This window comes from Bos grunniens, chromosome 8, assembly GCF_055505025.1.
Source record: "Bos grunniens cultivar Pamir isolate PY7600 chromosome 8, Bosgru_T2T1.0, whole genome shotgun sequence".
NCBI classification, from domain to species: domain Eukaryota; kingdom Metazoa; phylum Chordata; class Mammalia; order Artiodactyla; family Bovidae; genus Bos; species Bos grunniens.
The window spans coordinates 7,333,893-7,350,544 of NC_141172.1; the positions used below are offsets into that span (position 1 = coordinate 7,333,893).

Below are 16,652 nucleotides of genomic sequence, written 5' to 3' on the forward strand. Positions count from 1 at the left end.
AAAGTCAGCCACTGTTTCCACTGTTTTCCCATCTATTTGCCATGAAGTGATGGGACCGGATGCCATGATCTTAGTTTTCTGAATGTTGAGGGTTAAGCCAACTTTTTCACTCTCCTCTTTCACTTTCATCAAGAGGCTCTTTAGTTCTTCTTCACTTCTGCCATAAGGGTGGTGTCTTCTGCATATCTGAGGTTATTGATATTTCTCCAGGCAATCTTGATTCCAGCTTGTGCTTCTTCCAGCCCAGCGTTTCTCATGATGTACTCTGCATAGAAGTTAAATAAGCAGGGTGACAATATATAGTCTTGATGTACTCCTTTTCCTATTTGGAACCAGTCTGTTGTTCCATGTCCAGTTCTAACTGTTGCTTCCTGACCTGCATATAGGGTTCTCAAGAGGCAAGTCAGGTGGTTTGGTATTCCCATCTCTTTCAGAATTTTCCACAGTTTATTGTGATCCACACAGTCAAAGGCTTTGGCATAGTCAATAAAGCAGAAATAGATGTTTTTCTGGAACTCTCTTGCTTTTCCCATGATCCAGCGGATGTTGGCCATTTGATCTCTGGTTCCTCTGCCTTTTCTAAAACCAGCTTGAACATCAGGAAGTTCGCGGTTCACATATTGCTGAAGCCTGGCTTGGAGAATTTTGAGCATTACTTTACTAGCGTGTGAGATGAGTGCAATTGTGCATTCTTTGTGTGAGATGAGTGCATTCTTTGGCATTGTCTTTCTTTGGGATTGGAATGAAAACTGACCATTTCCAGTCCTGTGGCCACTGCTGAGTTTTCCAAATTTGCTGGCATACTGAGTGCAGCACTTTCACAGCATCATCTTTCAGGATTTGAAAGAGTTCAACTGGAATTCCAACACCTCCACTAGCTTTGTTTGTAGTGATGCTTCCTAAGGCCCACTTGACTTCACATTCCAGGATGTCTGGCTCTAGGTGAGTGATTATACCATCGTGATTATCTGGGTCATGAAGATCTTTTTTGTATAGTTCTTCTGTGTATTCTTGCCACCTCTTCTTAATATCTTATGCTTCTGTTAGGTCCATACCATTTCTGTCCTTTATTGAGGCCATCTTTGCATGAAATGTTCCCTTGGTATCTCTAATTTTTGTTGAAGAGATCTCTAGTCTTTCCCATTCTATTGCTTTCCTCTATTTCTTTGCATTGATCACTGAGGAAGGCTTTCTTATCTCTCCTTGCTATTCTTTGGAACTCTGCATTCAAATGGGTATATCTTTCCTTTTCTCCTTTGCTTTTCACTTCTCTTCTTTTCACAGCGATTTGTAAGGCCTCCTCAGACAGCCATTTTGTTTTTTTGCTTTTCTTTTTCTTGGGGATGGTCTTGCTCCCTGTCTCCTGTACAATGTCACGAACCTCTGTCCATAGTTCATCAGGCACTTTGTCTATCAGATCTAGTCCCTTAAATCTGTTTCTCACTTCCACTGTATAATTGTAAGTGATTTGATTTAGGTCATACCTGAGTAGTCTATTGGTTTTCCCCACTTTCTTCAATTTAAGTCATTATGTTATACAATCTGAGAATTAGTGAGGACATCAAGGGTCATTTTGCTGCCGTGCTATGCTCAGTCATGGCCAACTCTTTGTGACCCCCATGGACTGTAGCCCACCAGGCTCCTCTGTCCACGGGATTTCCCAGGACAGAATGCTGGAGTGGGTTGCCATTTCCTCCTCTAGGGATCTTCCTGACCCAGGAGTCAAACCTCCATTTATTGTGTCTCCTGCATTGGCAGGCGGATTCTTTACCACTGAGCCACCTTGGAAGCCCTAAAAGTCATGTTATACAACCATTAATCCACATCATGTGGCTAAATAATGTTGCATTAAATATCTTAGAGAAATTTCTCCAGATAGATGAGTCTAAACTTACAGATAAGAAAATGGGTTGCGGGGAGGAAAGAAACCTGGTTGTGCTTTCAGTGTGGAGTGGGCAGCAGGAGGAGTGACATCAGTGGTCTTAGCCCTGCGTCTCCAGGGAATCATGATGGCAGGCGGTGGAGGATTTCTTAGCAGTTCAGGGCGTTGACTGACTTCTCTTCCACGTGTTTAAACGGACACCAGGAACTTCCCTGGCTTTTGCTTGTTTAATTTTCTTTCTGGAAAACTCAGTTAACCTGTTTCTCACTACATTTTTTTCTTATGGCCTCATAAAGACGGATCAAGGACGATAAAAAGAGCATTAGCAGTGAATGCTGGGGTGAGTGGAAAGTGTAATTAGAAGAACAGTTGTTTGTAGGTTTTTTAAGTGAAAACCTACTTTCTTATATCTTTACTGTACAGACTTGATCCTATCTTTTCGGGCAAAATATGACTCATGGTAACTTCACCACTCGAGTTTTGATAAAAAGCATCATATGAGTTGCACTGTGAAATATTCTAGCATTCTTGCCACTGAAGCACATTCTTCTGAATGCTTGTTAAGGTCCTATTTCTAGAAATGCAAAGGCTCTCAATTTTGCTTAATTTTCCCTAAGTGGGTACTGTTCTCAGTGTAAGAGGGAGGAGAGGAACGCGATCAGTTTTGCTGGTAGGTTTAATAACCTCTAGTGACTCAGGATACTGGATTTGACAGCAAGCTTGTGGGGACTGCCTGCCTCCTTTCCAACCCATCCCGCTGTTTGTCAACTTTCCTGACTGATCAGCACGTGGATACAAAGACTAGTACCTGAATCACTGGCAACTGTCTTGGTCCTGGTTTGGCCGGACTGCAGAAGCAGTCACTCTCTTATAATCATACAAAGACAGTAAGTGACATGACTTCTTTTTCTGTTCCTTAGTTCTTTCAAAGATTCAGGAGTAAACCCTCAAACTTCTAGATTCAGGCCAAAGGAATGAGCAAAGATGGCAGACAGGCAGACATTAATAACACAGACCTTCTCCAACATTCTTTTGTGGCACATTTCTTTTTTGGCGACTCCATGCTGCTTGCAGGATCTTAGTTCTCTGATCAGGACTCGAATCCCTGCTCCCTACAGTGGAAGTGCTGAGTGCTAACCACTGGACCACCAGGGAATCCCCCCACATTTCTATTCTGATATAGCCCAAACTATATGAACATAAATAAGGGGCCAAAATAAATAAGTCTGAGAGGATGAAGCAAAGGGGATGGTAATTTTCAACTTGGTCTCACTGGTTCTGACACAAATCCCCTCCTTGTCATCAGCCAGGAGCTATAAGCCAAGCAGCTGCCATAAGGAGCAAGAAAAATTCCTCAAGCCATTAGTCTCTGATCTCGACAAATTAAACACCAACGATACCTTCTCATCAAGTGTGAAACAGGCATGACAAAGCACGAGTAGAGCTGGGAGGAATGGTCTTCATCATAGGCTACCTTCCCCATAGATAAATCTGTGGGGGCCTTAGACATCCAGGGGCCCACTGTGGCTTCAGTGACAAATGCGAACAGAGTTTGGAAGCAAAGAACTGCAGTGTGCATTCCGAGCTCACCCATCTACAAGTGTGTGACCTTGGAGACCACCAGGTTCAGCCTCCTGTGAAGCAGGGACCACACACGGGAGGAACAGATGAGGAAATGTTCATGAACCTTCCTTCTCCAGCCTCAATTATGCTGAACTGGTGGTGTCAGTGTTTGCCCAAGGAGCCACCCAGCCAAATCCCAACCGGTGCCATGCTCTGGAGACTGAAGGCCCCGGGTGTGGCTGGTGCCAGGACACCCCATCACTCATCAGTGGGGACCTAAAACCCACCTGGAGAAGGGAGCCAAGAGAGGCAGCTGGGGTTCAGCAAATGAGGATTTCAAGGCTGCTCCTCCCTCTACCTGTCCATGTGCGCTATCAGGCCCTGGGGACAGAGATTCACTTGGCCAGGAGGTAAGAATGTGAGTGACCTATAGCTCTGACGCCATGACTACGAGACCCTAAAGCTATGATTCCAATCACATCATGAAATTCAGCGACGACTCCAACAAGAGGAAAACGATTTTAAAAACAATCAGGTTTTGGGTGTAGATTTTGAAATGGAACGCTGTCCTCTTTTGGTGTTAGAGTGACAGGGCAATGGTCAAGGTAAATGGAATCTGAGACAGGCTTTGATTTCGACAGCTTAACTGGAGCCCAGGGCCTCTCTCACTATGGGGAAGGCTGGGAGTAGGAAGGGTCATCCTAGGAATTTCAATCCAAACGCTACAGAAGAAAAGAGAGCTCAGAGTAGTTCAAGGTGAAGGAAAAGGCAGCCCACTCTTCTCCACAGGCTCTGCTTTTGTCCTTCACGCACTTCACACTTGAGGGAGAAACTAATGACATTGACCTCGGGGGCCCCCATCCCGCCCGGCGGTGCCCACAGCTGTGGCGGGTGGTCCCTGTGGGCCTCTGCCCGCTGCCTCGCGCTCCGCTAATGTGGCCCCGCCAGCAGCTGACTGAAAACAGTGGCAGGCGGGCCCTAGGCACACGACCTCTGACACTGTGGGCCTTTTTTCCTCCTCTCCGCTAGCAGCCAATGGGCGGGCTCTCTCCACTGGCTGCCATGGCAACGAGAAGACTTGCTCCGCAGTGCCCAGAACAGATGTCACATGAGCCAAGATGAATGTGGTGGGGGCGGGGAGCGTGTGCGGGGAGTGGTGGGGGATGGGGGGGGGGACGCATTTGGAGTTAAACGGTCCCACCAGAGGGAGTCAGGCATATTTTGAAGTAAGTGCAAAGCGGTAACATCTATTTTCTTTTTCTCCTTGTCCTTTAAGTTCCAAACACACACACATGTCCTTTCATCTCCGCCACTGAGGTGCTTGCTGCTCTCTGGCTTTCACGGCCAACATGAAAGCTCTGACTTCTCGAAGCCTTAAATGAACATCGTCTCCATAGCAGACATGTAAGCGGGCATTCTGCAGCCATTTAGGAAGAGAGTGGGAAGCTCCATGGAGGGCAAGCGGAGAAACTTCGAATCACACAGAGCTGAGACAAAATCCACAAGGATTTTAAAGGCAGACAACAACCCTGCTTCACTCCGTTTATCCCTGAACTATCAGGGCTCCTCCCCCCACCCCGCCGCCAATCCCCACCCCGGGGTAGTTTCTCCCATCAGACCACTCCTAAGAAGACGGGAGTGTGTTTTTTACACAGATTAAGCTAGGGCAACGCTTATAAATCTACCTGCATGAGCAACAAAGGCTCCTCTGTCATCTCTAGAATAGACCCTATCCTACTGCAAAATACTGTTATTTAAAATGTTCCCATTGCCTTTCCTTTCTCTTCCGCTGAAATTAACAAGTAGAGCATGTGCACGCAGGCGCAGACCATAAACCTATATGTATATCAGTTGGTAAGATAAGAGAGAGATTAGCTCAGGCGGGCTCTAGACACTGCAGACCTTTCCTCCTCCCTGCCTGCAGCCCATGGGTAGGAACCTAACCCTATCAGACCACATGAATCAGGGAGACAGGAGGGACAATGGATAGGTCCTGTCCTCATCTGATAGATGCAAGACACTGACTGTCAAAGGACGGGCAAACGTCACTTAGAATTATTTTGCTCCTGTGCTTAACTCCTGCCACAAGCACGAGAAAAGAGCCTGCTTTGTGCAGGGTGCCAAGTGGAGTGCACTCCACAGGAGAGAGCCCACCTGTATTCAAGAGGGAGAAGAACATGGAAGCTTACAGTGGGCCTGATGAAGAACAGAATGAGCGTGGCAAGCACAGCAGGATTCAATCAGGGAGGAAAGCAGGCTCAGAGAAGTGTCTGAGTGTGGGGAGACAGGGGACCCTATTCCGAGACAGACGCCTGACATGTGCACCGCACCTTTAAAAAGCTACAGCACCCTAAGAAGGAGCCATTACGATCCTATTCAACAAATCAGGACACCCAGGCTTATCGAGGTGAACACTCCAAGGTCACACCACACGCAAGAAGCTGAGCTGCTGCTGCTCCCAGTCATCCCCCCACCTCCATGTGCGCCTTGCCCCATCAACCAACAGCTCACCAACCCAGTGCTGCGTCGCTGCAGAGAGAGCCGCTGTGCGTGGGCACCATCTCCTGGTCAGCACCTACCTCCAGGAGGCCATGGGTATCAAACACTCCCTGCATTGTGCCTAAAACATGGTAAAATATTAACACATAACTATTAACATTGAAAACACTCATCTGGAGACATCCAAAGTCACTCTGGATACCACAGGGGTTACATACGTCGCACAAGGGGAGCCATTGCATCTTCTCACGCTGATCTGGAAAGATGAGAAAGAGTGTGGTCCGCGGAGAATCTGAATTCACTGGAATGTCACCCTGCGTTGGTCAGAGTTATTTTGTGTGGATACGGGCTTTTTGATCATTATTCTGGCCACTGAGCAGAATCCTAGGGTGCTTGCAGTGCACCTGGATGAAGAGCAGTAAATGTGAAGCAAAGACTGATGGCCCGCAAAGCCCGGGGGTCTGCATGGCTCTCAGCCACTGCAGGCAGAGCTCCACCCGAGGGACGCGCTTACTTCCCTGCCACTGCAGCAACACACTGCAACCACCAGAGGGCAGTAACACAAACCAGATTTTTTTCCACTTGGACCCTAATGTGAACGCACACAGTTTAATAATATGTAAAGCCCATTATTACAAGTTTTTTCTCTCCCCACCTCCTATTAATGAACAAATACCCAAGGGTAATGCGGATATTTCTAAATACAGTCAAGAAAGAGCAATTCGTACTCATACATGAGGAGTCTAACACACAGTAATAAGTAGAAATGAAAATAATCACTCGGTGCAACTAAACCATTAAGGCCAAAGATTTATCTGTCTATATGGCTGCACACACAGAGATATAGACGCCTGCCTCCCAGAAATGGGCATTTTAAAAACATTCATTTCACACGTTCTTGTTTAGGGTTCATAATAATACCTGTGTAAGAGGAATTTCATCTTTATTGCTGGGCAGACAAAGGGATTTTTCTCTTGGACTAAGGTAAGTGAATGAATTATTCAGGGCTTTTCCACGGACATTTAAAAATCATAACTCCATGCGTGCTTTAAACAATAGCACAAGTTAAAAAAAAAAAAAAAGAGGAAGAGCTGGCTAATCCCCAAAACCATAAAATATCAACTGACATTTACCTATGTCTACTCAGGGTGCTTAGATGCAAATATTCATAAATGATTTTTGGTGTTGATGAAAGCAGAGTCTTTTAGTGCTGTTGCTGGTTTTCACATCAGAGCATAGAGAATGCAAGGGATCGAGAAGGGATATATCTAGAACACAACCTATCCATTTCTTTGTGAACAAAGAAACAGGAATCAGCCTGCCATTTTCTCTGTTCATGACAGGAAGGTTCTCTGATCCTAAATTTCTTCAATGGTTTGAAATCTGAGGGCCCCTGGAAAAACAGGATGAAGTTGTTGCCAATAGCCTTGTCTCTGGAGTCACCCCATTAAACCGTGATATTCATGAAATGCTTGACAGATTACCCAGTACAGTGTGTGAGGAAATCATATGGAATGCAGAGTCAGATGGCTTTCACTGACTATATGTATTCCCTGGGTCATCTTGGAAAGGTGAATGAAGCCATTTAAGCTTCCCTTTCTTTCTAAGGCAGGTAGGAGTGCAGATCCTGAATGACCTCCCTGTGTGGGGTGAGGTTACCACTCATATGACGTGGGACAAAGCACAAGAAACTGTTATGATTTATAAAAACTTTTGCTGTTCTTATCTTCCCACTTTATACACAAGGAAGTAGAGCTGTAAGGGCTCATCCAAGGTCAGAGTCAGTAAGGCAGAGCAGGACCCCAGCCAGGTGCCCTCACCCACCACCGAGGTTCTCCCCGCCCTTTCCTGGCATCTCAGTAAGCTCTGGCTGCCACAACACGTACTACAGACTTGGGTGGGTTTAAAAAAAAAAAAACAGTTATTTCTCCCAGTTCTGGAGGAAGGGAGGTGCCAGCAGGATAGGTTTCATTGTGAATATTATTTCAGGAGAAGGCAATGGCACCCCACTCCAGTACTCTTGCCTGGAAAATCCCATGGACAGAGGAGCCTGGTGGGCTGCAGTCCATGGGGTCGTGAAGAGTCGGACACGACTGAGCGACTTCACTTTCACTTTTCACTTTCATGCATTGGAGAAGGAAATGGCAACCCACTCCAGTGTTCTTGCCTGGAGAATCCCAGGGACAGCGGAGCCTGGTGGGCTGCCGTCTGTGGGGTCGCACAGAGTCGGACACGACTGAAGTGACTTAGTAGTAGTAGTAGTAGTAGTAGTAGTAGAGATGACTACCGTCTCACTGTGTGCTCAGGTAACCTCTTCTCTGTGTGCTTGAGGGGAGAGAGAAAGAGAGGGAGAGGGTGGTCTCTGGTGTCTCTTTTTACAAGGACACTAATCCCACCATGAGGGCCCCACCCTCATGACCTCATCTAACTCTAATCATTCAAAGACCCCAGATCCTAATACTATCACATTGAGAGTTAGGGCTTCAAAATACAAATTTTTGGAGGACTCAACTATTCAGTCTGTAACAAGGAGTAAAGATGGTTCCTGACTCTGCTACATCTTTTCGGTTCAGGTCAACAAATATTTGCTGACAATCTGCTAGATTCGAAGAACAGAACCAGGTCTTGGGGGAAACAAGGATGAACCAGGAGCCCCCAGACAGCCCACTTAAAGTTAGGACAGTTCCCAGAGAATGGTCTACAGGGAAGAGCATTTGTGACACATGGGCTTCTGTGCTGCTGCATAGCACAGTTTATTGAAAAGAAACCTTACGAGATCCTTCTTCTGATAGCTGTGTTTGAAACAACTGTAATGTGAGTCTGGCAACTAATCAGTATATAATTAATAGCTGATAAGGTAATTAATGTATTAATTTACTGGGGAAGGTACAGAAGGAAAGACATTTTCAAATTTTCAGGCTATCGATGCATATAAGGAAACACAAAGGATCTGAACCTTCTGGTAGGGAATTATCAGGTCCAGTTATATTATTATGATTATAGCATAACTGGATATTTATTGAGTATATTTAGTTTCTCTCAATTGACTATTTCTTGACTGGAAGACTGAAGGGGCTTAGCTTCATTGAATGAATATTGGGTGGGTACAACATGCTAGCTATATTATAGTATGTGCGTGTGTGTGTGTATACATACATACATACACACACGTATATGTCCATAACAAGAGGTATTTTTACATATATAGAATTTTTAATGTATTTTTACATATATAGAAAATATTATTTAATTCTTATAACAAATCTATGAGGAAATTATGCTATCCACACTCAGATAATTTTAAAATGAAGACAAGAAATAGAAGTCAGGGATCCACAGGTAGTAAGTGACTAAGACAGCACTAGCACATCCTCTCCAACCATTCAAACATTATTTTGATTATACACACACATGCACACGCGCGTGCATGCGTGCACACACACACACACAGTTTTCTCCTCCAAATCTAGCTCTCAGGATTTTTTCCCTGTTGTTATTTTTAGTATGCTACTTTATTTTGGTAAGCAGGATGGGGATAAAGCTGGATCTTTTTTGAAGGTAGAGATGTTTGAAAGAGGATAAGCTGATACAAATTTGTATCTCTGTTCAAAACTAGACAAGGTTCCCTAGAGAAAGGAGAGTAAGCTCCATCCTCTCTGGGATACCAAGTGTGATCTGTGTGGCCCTGGGGCTCAGAAGAAGCCAGATGTGTGCCCACTGGGTGAGCAGCCCAGGAAAAAAGAACTCCCAGTTTCAGCCTCCAAAGGCTACCACTGTCACATGAGTCATGGCATGCGACAATTGCAGGATGGAATCCAGGCCTGAGGACTGTAGTAGGCTCAATACTGCTGCCGGCCAAACGTCCGTGCCCTAATCCCCAGAACGTGTAAAAGTTACTTTATACGGCAAAGACGTCCCAGCTGTGATTAAATTAAGGATCTCGTGATGGGGAGATTATTCTGGCTTATCCAGTGGGCCCTACATGTGATCACATGTGTCCTTTAAGAGAGAAGGAGGGGGAGACTGGACACACAGGAGTGGAGAAGGCCACTTGGCCACCTACTTAGAGACTGGGAGGATGTGGCCACATGCCAAGGACCATTGGCAGCCACTGATCAAACTAAATAATCAAAGTGAAAGTGAAAGACACTCAGTCATGTCTGACTCTGTGACCCCATGGACTATACAGTCCATGGAATTCTCCAGGCCAGAATACTGGAGTGGGTAGCCTTTCCCTTCTCCAGAGGATCTTCCCAACCCAGAGATCAAACCCCAGTCTCTCACATTGCAGGCAGATTCTTTACCAGCTAAGCCACAAGGGAAGCCCAAGAATATTGAATGGGTAGCCTATCCCTTGTCCAGTGGATCTTCCCAACCCAGAAACTGGACTGGAGTCTCCTGCATTGCAGGAAGATTCTTTATCAACTGAGCCATCAGGGAAGTTGAAGCAATGCCGAGAAATACTTGTTGCTTTTTACCTTTCATTTTGGGTACTTTGCTTTATAATGACACCGTGTATGGTACAGTAACAGATTGCTAGATAATTGAAATTAAAGATAAAACATGATAAACACTTGGAGACTATAGCTATGCTGAAGATATGGATGGATGGATGGATAGGTGGGTGGGTGGATAAACAAACATGCTGGGAGACAGAGACATTAAGGCCCTGTTTCATATTTGACACATGGTGGGTAATTTAACATTCATCCAAAAAGATTGTCCAGAGGAAAGCTTGTGCTTACTGTTCATGAAGCTCTGAGGCATTGAGAAGGAAGTAGGTCATGTGGCCAGAAAAGTCTTTTGATGTATTAATTCTTCAGCAAATTTCAGGGAACATAATCTATTACTGATCAAAAGATCCAGTTCCTAAATGAGGACGAGTTGGATTTTCAGGACATAAAAATCACATGTGAACAACCCCCCTCCCTGCCAGAAGCTATGAGTCAGTTTAGAATATTAGAAAACATCATCACGGGCTCACTTAAGAGGGAAACTGTCTACATCTGGTGATCCAAAAACAAGAATACATCCAATTATCTCCTCCAATGAATACCATAAGCAGATGATTCCACTATGAAACTCTGGCAAAAAAAAAAATATGAAAATGCTATTAATGAAAGATTATGAAGTCTTTGGCTTCCCTGGTGGCTCAGTGGTAAAGAATCCACCTGCAATGCAGGAGACCTGGGTTTGATCTCTGGGTGGGGAAGATCCCCTGGAGAAGGGAATGACAACCCCCTCCAGTACTCTTGCCTGGGAAATCCCATGGACAGAGGAGCCTGGAGGGCTACAGTCCATGGGGTCACAAAAGTCTGATACAACTTACTGACTACACCACCACCACCATGAAGACTTTGTCCAAAGGCAAGAAGATCCCACATTTGTGCCAAGGCTGCAGCTCACCAAAGATATGAAGCAGCTGTCAAATTCTGTAAACAGAAACCTGCCCTTTCAAGGTCAAGGAACTCGGTGTGAAGTTGAGGTTCCTCTCAGGTCCTCTCCTGTGAGATTCTCCAGCCTGCCCTCATCTGAATGGAAATTAGCAAATGTCTTCAGCCTTTCTTCCTCTTCAAGGATTGTTGGTGAGCCTGGTGTCTACAACCCAGTCAACTCTGCAGAAAACCATGGCTTAGATGGAAAAATCACTTTGGGTTTCTGGCTCATCAGCAGTACTGCACATCTAATTAGCTCAACAATTGGTCCCTGTGATAAAATCAGCTAGTTTTATGTTCAAATGGCTGCTCGGTGGTAAGCAGTACTGTCACTCTCAACTTTGCACGGCATAAAGAAGTTGCTGAAGAAGCTGGTTATTAGGGGGTCACTGGGGGCAAACTAGTGAAGACTATTAAATTAGTAATCTGAGTCAACAATGTTATAATTAGTGCAGAGGGGTCCCGCCAGGGTTCAGATAAGATGATCCCCCCTAGATGCGGTGACAGAGCCACCAGCAATGCCAACTCTTACAGGAGAAAACAGTACATGTAAAATGACGGAAATCCATCTTCAGAACCTCCCCATTCTCAGAAGTAAACCCCAAAGTTTGTGATGAGATAGATTACAGACTCCTAGACCCTCATCCAGTATTGTTAAGAATAACTCTCCCAGATTAAAGACCCCTACTGCTTCAGGGATCTGTCCAAGGGTTACCCTGGAGAGGAAACCCTGGAAGCCAAGCCTCTGCTCCTTCACTGACCTGTGAGGAGGCAACTCGTGGTATCTGAGTCTCTCTCCCTACTTAGTGGACCTAATAAAAACCACATTATTCTTTAAGGTAAACATAAAAGCACAGATCAACCTCTTTATGGTGTAAAAGCTAATTACACCCGCCTCTCACTGCACTGTGATTACTGATTTTTCTTTTCTCTTTTTCTGTGTGTCTTTATCAATTATATCAATTAAATGGACAGTTGGAAAATGATACAAGTCTTCAAAATTAGAAACAAGAGTCATGGGTGCATACAATTTTATATAAAGATACAGAGAGATATATTCATACCTATATCTAAACATGTCCATTAGATCCATTATATCTATACACCCATTATATCTATGTATGTTTATAGATAGAGTCAGAGATATAGAAATGGTTCCCTTTATATAAAATGCTTAAAACAGTAATTATCATGTAGTAGGTAGTCAGTACTATGGTTGCTGTTCTATTATCAATATCATATATACACATAGATATGTCAACCATCAGTTCACTTGCGTTGCTCAGCTGTGTCCAACTCTTTGCGACCCCATGAATCGAAGCACACCAGGCCTCCCTGTCCATCACCAACTCCCAGAGTTTACCCAAACTCATGTGCATCAAGTCGGTGATGCCATCCAACCATCTCATCCTCTGTCGTCCCCTTCTCCTCCCGCCTTCAATCTTTCCCAGCATCAGGGTCTTTTCCAATGAGTCAGCTCTTCACATGAGGTGGCCAAAGTACTGGAGTTTCAACTTCAACATCAGTCCTTCCAATGAACACCCAGGACTGATATCCTTTAGAATGGACTGGCTGGATCTCCTTGCAATCCAAGGGACTCTCAAGAGACTTCTCCAACACCACAGTGCAAAAGCATCAATTCTTCAGCACTCAGCCTTCTTCACAGTCCAACTCTCACATCCATATATGACCATAGGAAAAACCATAGCCTTGACTAGACGGACCTTTGTTGGCAAAGTAATGTCTCTGCTTTTGAATATGCTATCTAGGTTGGTCATAACTTTCCTTCCAAGGAGCAAGCGTCTTTTAATTTCATGGCTGCAATGACCATCTGCAGTGATTGTGGAGCCCTCCAAAATAAAGTCTGACACTGTTTCCACTGTTTCCCCATCTATTTCCCATGAAGTGATGGGACCAGATGCCATGATCTTACTTTTCTGAATGTTGAGCCTTAAGCCAACTTTTTCACTCTCCTCTTTCACTTTCTTCAAGAGGCTTTTTAGTTTCTCTTCATTTTCTGCCATAGGGTGGTGTCATCTCATATCTGAGGTTATTGATATTTCTCCCAGAAATCTCGATTCCAGCTTGTGCTTCTTCCAGCCCAGTGTTTCTCATGATGTTCTCTGCATATAAGTTAAATAAGCAGGGTTGACTTATATGACTTAAATAAACAGCCTTTGCGAACTCCTTTTCCTATTTGGAACCAGTCTGTTGTTCCATGTCCAGTTCTAACTGTTGCTTCCTGACCTGCATATAGGGTTCTCAAGAGGTCAGGTGGTCTGGTATTCCCTTCTCTTTCAGAATTTTCCACAGTTTATTGTGATCCACACAGTCAAAGGCTTTGGCATAGTCAATAAAGCAGAAATAGATGTTTTTCTGGAACTCTCTTGCTTTTCCCATGATCCAGCGGATGTTGGCCATTTGATCTCTGGTTCCTCTGACTTTTCTAAAACCAGCTTGAACATCTGGAAGTTCACGGTTCACGTATTGCTGAAGCCTGGCTTGGAGAATTTTGAGCATTACTTTACAGGCGTGTGAGATGAGTGCAATTGTGCGGTAGTTTGAGCATTCTTTGGCATTGCCTTTCTTCGGGATTGAAATGAAAACTGACCTTTTCCAGTCCTGTGGCCACTGCTGAGTTGTCCAAATTTGCTGGCATATTGAGTGCAGCACTTTCACAGCATCATCTTTCAGGATTTGAAATAGCTCAACTGAAATTCCATCACCTCCACTAGCTTTGTTTGTAGTGATGCTTCCTAAGGCCCACTTGACTTCACATTCCAGGATGTCTGGCTCTAGGTGAGTGATCACACCATCGTGATTATCTTGGTCATGAAGATCTTTTTTGTACAGTTCTTCTGTGTATTCCTGCCATCTCTTCTTAATATCTTATGCTTCTGGTTATTGATATTTCTCCCGGCAATCTTGATTCCAGCTTGTGCTTCTTCCAGCCCAGCGTTTCTCATGATGTACTCTGCTCTCTATATCTCTGCACATTACATAACTCAACAATGGTACCAGGATGCCTGCTAAAACTAGACTTGTTTGCTCTAACAGAGGAGCCAAAAAGCCACTAAGTCATAGAAAATCATCCTGGAGACTGCAGTCAGCTGCCTGGCGTGGACCAGGCGGGGGCAGGTGAAGGACCCTTTGCATATTGTCACACCAGCCACCTCTCGTGCACCAGCTCAGATGCCCTTGGCCTCACCTCTCTCTTCCCCACAGTATCCGGACACTGCAGGGCAGACCACTGCTGTTGGGCAGAGGGTTGTATGGCGGCACTGGTCTGGAGTCAAGACTCTCTGGAGTTAGTTAGTTTGCCAGGAGAAAAGTACTGGACTTTCTACTCATCTGTCAGTATAATTCAGAGCCAGTTTTTATTTATGTATAAAACTAAAAGAGACATGACATTATTTGTTCTCTGAGTTGGTGATCAAGCAATTCTACGTGGGTACATGAACCACAATGGATATCTGGATGTTGGGGGCACAGAAGAGCCCAATTTTTATTTTTGAAATAGACCTTACTTTTAAAAGCCAAGGCTGTGATCCATGAAGGGGATATATGTATATATAGGAATGTATTTAATTCCCATGTCCCTAGGTACAGAACATTCAAAGAGCACTAGGTTAGAACAACTGTCAAGATTATTCATTGATTAACACTGAACAAGATTGTTCAAGATTAACATTCCCCCAATCTACAAAAGTAACGGAGAAATTATTGAAACAAGTAACACTTAATATCTAAATTTTACTTCATATGTCTATCAGTTATCTAAGGTCAATGTGGGTTCTACTCAAAGCTAAAGATAGAAACTATACTGGGGTAGAAACCAGACTATTAGGTGTAAGTTAGCCTCTTCGTCCTCATGTGGGAGGCACTAACCTTTTGACCTTAACCTCTTCAAGGTGAACACAAGAAGATCAACTCATTTTGAGATGGTCTGGAGGGAAATTAATATTCTTCTGGAGTTTTTAAGAGAGACTGTGAATCATTACATTAGGAAATCAATATATAGCACTAATTATATGTTACTTTTAGTATTAATAACATAACCTTTATAATTAAATATAGTGAGATTAAACCAAACAGAATGAACTGTGAAGTTTTTGCTTGGCGCTGGTCCTCTGTTGAACCTGCCACCGTGTCTCGTCTGCCCTAGGCACTTCTCTAACCCATCTCTCAAGTGCTACTGTTCTTCCAGCCCTAAGCCTCCTTTCTCGTCATGCATTACTTTTCTCAAGTGATGGTATCAGCAACCAAGGCTTCATCTACCAAACTGAAGCTGAAATCCCAACAGTGATATGGGCTACCATCTGTTGAGCACTTTGCTACGCTCTATGCTTCACAAACATCAACCCAGTTAACAGTCATAATTATGTGTCCCCCAAAAAGATACACAGAAATCCCAACTACCAGGACCTCAGCATGTGACCTCCCCTGGAGACATTAACAGAGGTGATGGAGTTAAATATGGTCATTAGCTAAGGCCTTGACCTAACGTGACTGGAGTTGTCATAAATGGTATTAATTTGGACCCAGAAACAGACGCACAAAGAGCCGATGATGAGAAGACAGGGAGAAGACAGTCGGCTACAAGCCCAGGAGAGAGTCCCCGAGCAGATTCAGTCCTGCCAACACCATGACTTTAAACACCCTGTGATTCAACAGGGCTGTGAGACCACAGATTTCTGCTGCTTAAGCATCCCATCTGTAGTGCTTTGTCATGGCAGCCCAAGCAGATTAATACAGAAAGAAGAAAAAAAAGAGACTCAGAGAGAGAGAGAGAAATTTGATGTTAAGTTGTATGTTCATCTGGATGAGCTGAGTTTAGGAGACATTCTTAAGAGCACGTTCTTCTATGGAGCAAAAGGGCTCTATTCCACGAGGCTGACAGAAATTTCCCAGAACATGCAAACGGAACGCAGGGCCAGGTGCCAAGAACCAGACTCTTCCTCCACAGGTGGCCTGGGAGGGAGATGGGACCTACCTTCTGGTAGTCCTCCTTGGACTTCAGGGCTGCCCCCACGTGCTCGGCAGAGGTCGGGTAGATGGCTGAGCGGTACTGAGAGCCATGGTCGTTGCCTTGGCGCATGCCTGGGGAAGTGGAAAGCGTAGGGTTACTGGGGTGGCCTGGGCCATGAGGCCAGTGTCACACATCCTTCAGGACTCACGTCCTGCTAAGTGCTCGTTTCAGTTTCATCCTGACACAACTCTCCTTGAACAAGCAGGCAATGTATCTGTTTTGCTTTGCCTGTTTTAATTATAAC

The 16,652-nt window shown here is 44.6% G+C and overlaps 1 protein-coding gene across 4 annotated transcripts in view; it reads right to left on the reverse strand.

The window, feature by feature from the left end:
• Window positions 1–16,652, reverse strand: part of MSRA (methionine sulfoxide reductase A) — a 387,551-nt gene that overhangs the window by 82,742 nt on the left and 288,157 nt on the right. For 3 of the 4 annotated variants that reach the window (XM_086414756.1, XM_086414754.1, XM_086414753.1), the window contains one exon: window positions 16,373–16,479. The exons of the other annotated variant lie outside the window; for it this stretch is intronic. In XM_086414756.1, the coding sequence (XP_086270882.1) occupies window positions 16,373–16,479 (107 nt within the window). The remainder of the gene's footprint in view (window positions 1–16,372; window positions 16,480–16,652) is intronic. 4 annotated transcript variants of the gene reach the window in all.